Consider the following 9,956-nt stretch of genomic DNA (forward strand, 5'->3'; position numbering starts at 1 on the left):
CAGTATACTTTGATTTGAATGCCTATACGGAGCAGGGGGTTGGACTCTATGGTCTTATAAGCCCTTTCCATCTCCATTATTCTGTGATTCTATTATTCTGTGAAAGAACTTCCAGCAGCCGTAAGGTAAAGGTAAAGGTAAAGGTTCCCCTTGACAATTTTTGTCCAGTCGTGTTCGACTCTAGGGGGCGGTGCTCATCCCCGTTTCCAAGCCATAGAGCCAGCGTTTGTCTGAAGACAATCTTCCGTGGTCACATGGCCAGTGCGACTTAGACATGGAACGCTGTTACCTTCCCACCGAAGTGGTCCCTATTTATCTACTTGCATTTGCATGCTTTCGAACCGCTAGGTTGGCGGGAGCTGGGACAAGTGACGGGCACTCACTCCGTCGCGTGGATTCGATCTTACGACTGCTTGGTCTTCTGACCCTGCAGCACAGGCTTCTGCGGTTTAGCCCGCAGCGCCACCACGTCCCTTCCAGCAGCCGTAGTTTTAATTAAAGATGGGCACGAACCTCCGTTTGGAGTTTCATGCCAGTTCATATGCATGGCAGCACATTTGCTGCACATTTGCTTCCCTCTCCTCCCCGACGGATGCTCCACTCACTAGTCAGAGAGTACTTCTGTCTTCCTCCTGTTCAGCCAATCCCCAGCAGGGGGATTGACAGTTCAGCCAATCCCCAGCAGGAGTAAGAGCTTGCCTATCCTGCCTCTTTGTCTGAATGAGTGACCAGCCAAGGACGTGGGGCAGAGAAATCCATGTTCCTGCTGGGGAGGCAGAAAAATCAAAGAGGAGGAGGAGGAGGAGAGGGGTGTGTGCCAGCTGCTGAGTGGGGGATCCAGCCAGAGGTGGGGAAAGCGAACGTGTGGCGAGTATGGTGCCATAGTTCCAAACCAGCACGAACTTCCGAACTGAGATTCATGCCCATCCCTAGTTTTAATTAATGCACTGCTTTGTCTCCAGAATCTCATCATTTTGCCTCTAAACATCATGAAAGAAGAGTTAATACACAACAGCTTAAGATGCCCAAGCAAATTAAATGTAAAAACTTTTTAATGCAACAAAACCCATCATTCTTCTACAGTTATTTTAAAAATGCATTTGCTTCCAGATGTTTCACTTGGGCATCATGTCCCAAATCTACCATGATGGCTGGCTGGGGATGGGAAGGAATATTAACTCATTGATCTTTCCAGTCTGGAACTATAATAACACTAACAGTGCCATTTAGGTTTGATTTCTTAGAGTTTATTTGAAAATCCTTCTGAATCTCAAGTCTTGTCTCTAGTCTGTTCTTTTCTCCTTCCTTTGTTAAAGTAAAGAGCTTTGTAATCACTGTTGCTTTGTAAAATAATAATTATATTAATAATAGTCAAGTTTCCTGCAAATGCAGTTCTGTGGAGAAATGTCACTGGTTTAGACTTAACTTTGAACAAATTACATGTTGTCACTTTTCTAATAAATTATTGTTATAAATGTGCTCTTATAACCTTTCCTTTCTGTAGCTTGGTGATTATCTTAATCTTCCATACATTTTCTTTCTCTCTTCCCTCATTTCACATCTTCATGGCTTGTGATAAGGACATTGTTACTGCTTTGTTTCTATGCTGTTGTTGCATTGCATGCATATTTTAAAAACCCTTTTTGTCTAGGCCTGTGCCCAGATGGCTACTTCCTGGCTTTGGGGCAGAATGTTATCACACACAATGAAGGTCATGGGATGTGTTTCAGCCTAGCAAGCTGCCTTATACTGAGTCATTGTTCCTTCTAGCTCAGTATTACCTACACTGGCTGGAAGCAACTCTTTGTGATTTCAAGAAAGGGTCTTTTCAATCCATAACAGAATTTGTCACTAGAGATGGGCACAAACTGGGAAAATGGTGGTTCGTGATGGTTTCTGGTTCATCACTATTAATGAACCACAACCCACAAATTTTCTGATGAAATTGAACTGTTTTGTGGTTCACGAAATTTGGGATTTCCTGGACCAGGGAGCAAGTTAGAGACATCAAACTCAAGCTGAGTCTTCAGCTCACTCTCCTCCTCACACTCCCCAAATTTGGCAAATATTGTATTTGGGATGTCCAAGTTATCCTCCCAAAAAAACAAGTCCCCCCAGGAAAGAGCTCTTTAGCAGTTCCGGGAAGTCCCAAAATGCACGAATCACCGATGCCAATAATAGTTTAGCATTTCATTTCATTCTGGGCAGGCATGTTTCTCTGAAGCACCCCAAAATGAACTACGCAATGGCCCAATTCATGGATTTTATTTGCTTTGTGGTTCACTTTGTGCCTATCTCTGTTTGTCACTAAAGTTGTCAATGTCATCCTTATTGATGCCAAAGTTTAGTTCCTTCTCATTTCTGGAGGGCAGACGGACATCAGGGGCAGATTTAATACCGTTATCACCTGCATGCAGTCATCCTGATCAAGACTGGGGCGGTGCATCCATATTTTAAATAAATCAAGCAGACAGGCAGGAAGAAAGAAAAGAAAAGAGAAAGAAAAAAGTGATGCTAGCCTACACAGTAAATATTTTTCTTAGCAGCTTAGATCAGACGGCTTATGTGTTCATGGGCTCTGCAACTAGTACAGATGTTTATGGAAGCTCTGCTTTTAACATTGCAAGTCAGCAGACTAGATGCCACATCCTGTGCCTACCTCCAGTGGGTCCTGTTAGCTGGATAGTAATCAGCTTAAGCACCACGGAGGTTGAAATTTTGAATTGAAATTTTGCTCCAGACATCACTTCTCAAAATAATCAGCTTGGATGAAAGCTTATTTTTTTATATAACTCAGTGGCTGAAACCTAATAGTAAGTTGCAACTAGAGTAGGCCCACTGAATCAGTGAGCTTACGTAGATGTTCACTAACCAGATTCCTACAGATTTAATGGGCCTACTCTAGTTGTGGCTTACAGCTTAGTTTCAACCAGAGTATAATATTGTGTTCATAATCCCATCCTTTGCCGATGGGATTCCCAGTGTGGTGTGGTGACTGAGTGATGGACTAGAACTCTGGAGAACAGGGTTCGGATCCCCACTTGGCCGTGGAAGTTCACTCCAGGAGTGGAACTGGGAAACCAACTCCTTAAATATCTCACTTAACTTGAAAGCCCTCATGTAATCCTGTAACTGTCAAAATAACTATACAGTGGTGCCTCGCTTGACGACGTTAATTCGTTCCAGCGAAATCGCTGTAGAGTGAAAACATCGTCAAACGAAATTAAAAAAACATTGAAACGCATTGAAAACTATTCAATGCGTTCCAATGGGCTGAATACCTGCTCATCCAGCGAAGATCCTCCATAAGACGGCCATTTTCTGCTCCCTGTATAGCGAGAAATCCATCCTAAAAACAGCGGGGAGCCATTTTCTTCAGCCAGTGGCCATTTTGAAACCCAACAATTGGCAGTTTGCTGATCGTCGTAAAGTGAAAATCGGTTCCCGAAGCACGGAACTGATCATCGCAAAGCAGAAAAACCCCATTTAAACCATTGTTTTGTGATTGCAAAAGCGATTGCAAAAACCTAATCGTACAGCAATTTCCTCGTTAAGCGAGGCAGCCGTTAAACGAGGCATCACTGTACATAGGTGTGAGGAAGGCAGATGAAACGACATCTTCCTATGCTACACAGGCCACCCTTTTGCATGCTTACTGAGAAATGAACTTGACAATGACTTTATTACCCAGTGGGTTTGCACAGGACTGGACTGCGTTCAGCCTACCAGGTGGCTAATTTTTCCCCACCACCACTTGGTGTGGAGAAGGGGGCACGATGGGGGAGACTCCTGCCAATTCAAATGCATGTCATATTTTAAGCCACAACAGCAAAATAACCACTGTTTGAAACTGCTTTAGACACTGGACTTCACAGACAGGTCCTTGACCGAGAACAGAAACGCTGCAGGCGACAGCAGTCAAAGGAGCTCGACAGAGACGCTGGACAAGCAGGAAGGAAACCCACAGGAGGCCAAAGAAGAGCAACAGGATCCTGGGGAGCAAGAAACAGCCACAACTGCCTCCCTTCAGAATGGGGGGGATGCTGCCAAGGAGAACATACCCAAGAGACTAGAGAAGCGACAGTCATTCGGAGGGTTTTTTAAGGGCCTTGTACGTTACCGTTCCTCTTTCTTTAGTCATTCTCAGAGCTTGGGAACTGGAATGGCTCTATCCCTTAGAATCCCGTGGGTTCAGTTGAGGTGCTTAGTATTTTCAGGTAGGGTTTAGTGCCGCCACTGGAACTACATCAGAGAATGCAGAGTCCCTCCTCAAACTGCACATACCAAGATACTGTGGGATGGTGCAATGGCAGTTAAAATGAAACCAAATTGCTGTCATGAAGATGCACTGATATGGTTAAGGACCATCATCCATTCTAATCAATATGTTGCTAGAAACGGTGCATCAGTAGTACATAGATGAACCTGGCCCCATTCAAATCAAGTACAAAGATCTGGGACCAAACAGGGGCACTATCTATACAGTTTATAGTCAAGAGGTACTGATAAATCTATTGAGTGTGGTTGTTTTTCCCCTATGTGTTAAAGCCAAAATATTAACATTCACTAAAAAAAAATCAGCTGACATATCTTCCAATAACTGAAATAGCTATTGGTATAAAATTGCATGAATCTATCTATCTATCTATCTATCTATCTATCTATCTATCTATCTATCTATCTATCTATCTATCTATCTATCTATCTATCTATCTATCTATCTATCTATCTATCTATCTATCTATCTATCTATCTGATTTTTATACCACCCGTCTAGTGTATCAGTGCTCTGGTTAATGTACAACAGAGGTAGGGGGTTAATGTCAATTATAGAAAATCAAATGACTATAAAGTGGAAAACAACAACAACCATAAACTGGTGAAACCACAAAACTGAAAATGTTGTTGAAAATTTAAAAAGTCAAAATACTATGGGACTTCCGGATTCAAACTAATAAACATCTGACTCATAACACACCTGATTATATAATGGTTGAAAGGAAGCAGAACAGGATAGTAGATGTGGCTATACATGGGAATGTTAGATTTGAATAGAAGGAATTTGAAAACAAAAATCAAATACAGTATAAAAACTTACAGATTGAGATTGAGCTATAAACAAAAAACAAACAAACGAAAAACTCTAAAATTGATCAGGTTATAATTGGTGCTTTAGGTGCAATACCAAAAGATCTACAAAATCATCTTTGTACTCTAGGTGTAAATTAGATGTATTTACACCTAGAGTATGATGCAGCAATTACTCATGGAACAGCACATATTTTTTAAAAATACCGATGAATGATCCAATATTCAAGGAACTCAATCCAGCCAATATTTGGTGGGCTGTGTATAATAATAATAATAATAATAATAATAATAATAATAATAATAATAATAATAATAATAATAATAATAATAATAATAATAATAATAATAATAATAATAATAATAATAATAATAATTCTGGTCAAACCAGACTGGGACACATTTGTTTCTTAGTAGCTGCTAAAGCAACAGAGTACTTGTGTCTGGAAAACAATATGGTGTAAGGTTGCCCTTTTTAACTGCATCCAAGAATAGTGAAGTGTTTTGTTTTGTTTTTTTATTACTGCTTCAAAAACACCTTACTTCTCTTTGAGGAAAATCAGTGTGAAATGTCTCTTTGGCCGTGCATTTGACTGCATGTATCATGACTGCATGTTTTATAATAACTTCTGTTCCACTCTTGATTTCCCTTTGCATGTCTTCCATTCTCCTTCATGTCTTGTCCTGTAGATTGTGAGCCTTTGGGCAGGGCCTATTTCTAAATTGTAAAGGTATTAGCAACAAGAATAATGTCTGTCCTAGAGACACTTTTCCTTCATATGCAATTCCCTGCCATAGAGAAAACCAAAACAGAAAGCTGAGGGGGAAACAGCACCTCTTAGAACTTCTTGGGAATCAATGATAACTTTTCTTCTAACCTTCTTTACAGGGTAAGATTACTGTAGAATGTTAAACAATATTCATAAGTCAGGTAAAAAATGGTTATATGTTTAGAACTGTAGAAGGTGTGTCTTATATCTTCCTGCCTGCCAGCACCGAAAGTCCTGTAACGTACCAAGCTTTTCAGAAGGAATATTCAACCAAGTTATCTTTGGGTAAACACAGATATATCCAGTAGGCTTGTAGCTGGTCTCAAGGCAATCAGTGTGTTGTGGCAAAAGTTTTTAAATGCTATTTTGTCATGCAGTGCAAGCACAGAAGAAGTGTAATATATGACACTGTAGTATATGGGTTTAGAAACTCACTTTTTACTTATAAACGCAAGTTTGTAGTCCATATTCCGCACCAAACTAAGCTGTCAAGTATAAAGTCAGAGTAAGGGAAGGGCTGAGTAATATTTCTGTTTCTGGTGTGAGGCTTCCAGGTCTTTGCTGTTCCTCATAAACAGTAAGACCAGAACAAAATATGCATAATTAAGCTACCAAGCATACTTTTTTTGAACTCACCATTCTTGTTTATTTACTATAATGATGAAGCACATCATTGGCCCAGCATGAAGTGAACCAGTATGAAATATGAAGGTTAAAATGCTCCCACACAGTCATTTTCTAATGCAACTTCAGCTGCATCTGTTATACTTGGAATCTGAGAGTTGTGTGTTCTAGTCCCCAGTGAGTGCTGTAACTCAGTGAGTAACCTTGGGTCACTCCCCCCGCCCCCACTTCTCTGGTTGCTGTGAAGATATAGTACAGTCTTGAGGTCACAGGAGTAAAGCATAGAAGGCAAATAAACAAACCTCTGATTTTCTTTTTTTTTTCTTCCTTCAACAGAGCCCCAAGCGGATGTCGGATGCTCAGGTCCAAACAGATCCAGTGTCTATCATGCCTTATGTCAAACCCAAGTAAGGAAGAGTTTGAAACAGTTGGGAAAATTGGATTATCAACTTTTTTTTTACCCCCTTACAGTTACAAAAATGAATGACTTCTTTGGGTCCATTCTTCCCTGTCCCCTTCTGCTTTACATGGACATTGCCAAATGAGTGCGGCTATGCTCAAGGCAAAGAGTGATGCACGTTTTGAAATTGTTTCATTTCTCAAAGTATAGAACATCAGCACAACCTACAGAGATACTACGGGAAACAGCCAAAGAGAGGTTTGTGACTAGGGTTGATAACTGGCTAACTAGGAAAGACAAGCCAAAAGGAAGGAGGAAACAACTACTAAAGTCCTGGCATAAAATCCATTTTTGTTAAAAAAAAAAAAAGTTCATTCATGTTCCCACCTCCTGTGATATGCTCTTCACACCTCATACCTGGGAATCTCCAATGAGTCATGAGAGAGATTTTTGAGTATAGAAGTAAAGTCATTCTCACCTTTGGCTCAGTTAGAAATTCATTTGTGATCCCGTTTGGAAAAGAAAGAAAGCTCAGATTAACCAAGACTCAGGTAGAGATCTTGGGTTATTAATTGAGGTTTCCCAAATGAATCAGGGCTTCCAAATTTTTGCACACCCAATTTATATGCTCATACATTCTCTATGGATTGGTATTTATCAGAAACTTATTATAGGATACAAATTATGTTTCCCAAGTTTGTGGCATTGAGGTGTTATAGGTTGAATTCTCTGTGTGGCGCGCATGTGCATGCTTTGGAAATCTCTCCAAAGGCAAAAACTCAGCGCTTTACAGGATAACATGCGTTGGTTTTCTTGTTGTCCTTACAGCACACTGTACCGCTTAAGCAAAATTAATAGATCTAGAATAATGTTGAGCAAGCAGCTTTGTGGCACAAGCAGTCCACAGGTGTGGGATGTTTTCCTTGCAAGAGACATAGCCACAGCACTGCTGCTGATGGAGCTGAGATACCCAGGCAAGCATCTAGGAGGTGTTTTGAAAAACATGAGGTTTACAGCCGTCGGCAGAGCAGTAAATTGAAGCTTAAAAGAAGAGTGGGAAAAGTCTTCCAACCCAAGGACCAAATTTAGTTCTTGATAATTTTTTAGGGAAGGTGAGGAAGTCCAAAGGCAAAAGTGTGAGACCGAAATGCCTCTATTTTTTATCGTAACATTCTTACTTACAGTAATACTATTTATGAAAGTTGAGAAACCATTAATAATTGTAAAGGACTGGGTTTGTTTGCAGGACTAGAGGGTCCCCACTCTAGCTATAATGTTCCCAGTTTGTCAGTTATGTACTGTCTCATAAAACAGGTGAGATCATTTCCCCATTGAACCCAGTACAGTCAGCTCTGACTGGTAGCCACCCTCCAAGGCCTCAGGATACCTTAGCGGTTCCACAGACATTGTGCCCAACATCTCCTGTGTGCAGAGTGTTGTGGCCCCTTCATACAACTCCTAGTTAGCCTGGAAATTAAAACTAGTTGTGTCACACAGAGCTGGGATATTGTACAAAAGGCAGAAGGGGACACAGTGGCATTTGTGAGATTCCTATGCAACTATACCCCAGTGTAGACGTTACACTTAACCGGTACAGTGGTGCCTCGCATAACGATTTTAATTGGTTCCCAAAAAAAAACCGTTATGTGAAATATCGTTATGCGAAACACCATTTTCCATAGGAATGCATTGGAAACCGGTTAATCCATTCCAATAGGCACGGATTGCCGTCCTTAAGCGAAAAAACCCATAGGAAACATCGTTAAACGATACAATGTTTCCTCCATTGGAATGTATTGAAGCTGACTCAATACATTTCAATGGCTTTGCGAAGTCAATTTTTGCAAAATTAAGTGTGTCATAAAAGGGTCAAAAATGGTTTTAAATGCTTGGATTAGCTTCTGCACCCTCTAAAACGGATGCAAAAGTTAATTTGGCTTTGATCTGACTTTTCGTTAATTTATGGTGAATTTTTTCCCCCAACTTTTGACAGCTGTCAAAATCTGACAGCTCCATTATTTCCTATGGGGGAAGAAAAAATTCACAAAAAATTAGCGAAGACTCAGCAACTGCTCTAAATGCTTGGGTTCGTTACAGGACGCCCTAAGTCGTGCGCAAACCTGATTTGGCTTTGATCTGAACTTTTGTTAATTTATGGTGAATTGTTTTCTCCCCCATAGGAAAGCATGGAGCTGTCAGATTTTGACAGGTCCATTGGTTCCTATGGGCCGAAAATAAAAATTCACCATAAATTAACAAAAAGTCAGATCAAAGCCAAATCAGGTTTGCACATGACTTAGGGGGTCCTCTAACGAACCGAAGCATTTAGAACAGTTGCTGAGTCTTCGCTAATTTTTGTGAATTTTTTCTTCCCCCATAGGAAAGCATGGAGCTGTCAGATTTTGACAGGTCCATTGGTTCCTATGGGCCGAAAAAAAAATGCACCATAAATTAACGAAAAGTCAGATCAAAGCCAAATCAGGTTTGCACATGACTTAGGGGGTCCTCTAATGAATCCAAGCATTTAGAACCGTTTTTGACCCTTCTAAGATACTTTTTTAATTGAAAAAAGAAACATCGTTAAGTGAAGCAGGGGACCTAAAATCGCATTCGTTATGTGAAGCATGGTCCCAAACTTCGCTAAGCGAAAATCACCCATAGGAAACATCGTTATACGGTGCCTATTATTTTCCAAAAAAACACATCGTTATGCAAATTCATCGCTAAACGAGGCAATCGTTAAGCGAGGCACCACTGTACTTGGAAATATTGCCTTTTTGAACTACAGCTTTCAAAATGCATTGGCCAGAATGCAGTCTGGGGGAGTTTGGGATCTATAAATCCATAAAAGTAACTTGTCTAAGATCTGCATTTAACCAGGGTTAACATACCATGGTTATGACCCTTTGCAGTGGAAGGGTGTACTTTGCCTTACAACTGAAGGATAGCTTTGCTTGTCCCCCTGTGCACCATTTATTTCTGCCCTGAATTCAGCCAAAGTTTTCAGTTACATCTAAACCGGGAAACAGCTCCGTATCCATTAACAAGACAGAATAATAAATCAGATTAGAACT

General features: G+C 40.6%; 1 protein-coding gene across 5 annotated transcripts in view; it reads left to right on the plus strand.

Annotated features, from left to right (window-relative positions):
* Positions 1-8,456, plus strand: part of BCAS1 (brain enriched myelin associated protein 1) — a 60,290-nt gene extending 51,834 nt beyond the window's left edge. For 4 of the 5 annotated variants that reach the window (XM_072996834.2, XM_020779537.3, XM_078392162.1 and 1 more), the window contains 2 exons: positions 3,860-4,111; positions 6,819-8,456. In XM_072996834.2, the coding sequence (XP_072852935.2) occupies positions 3,860-4,111; positions 6,819-6,893 (327 nt within the window). In that variant the 3' untranslated portion in view covers positions 6,894-8,456. The remainder of the gene's footprint in view (positions 1-3,859; positions 4,112-6,818) is intronic. The other variant, XM_072996837.2, reaches the window with a different exon arrangement.
* The last annotated feature ends 1,500 nt before the right edge of the window (positions 8,457-9,956 follow it).

Source organism: Pogona vitticeps, chromosome 4, assembly GCF_051106095.1.
Source record: "Pogona vitticeps strain Pit_001003342236 chromosome 4, PviZW2.1, whole genome shotgun sequence".
NCBI lineage: Eukaryota > Metazoa > Chordata > Lepidosauria > Squamata > Agamidae > Pogona > Pogona vitticeps.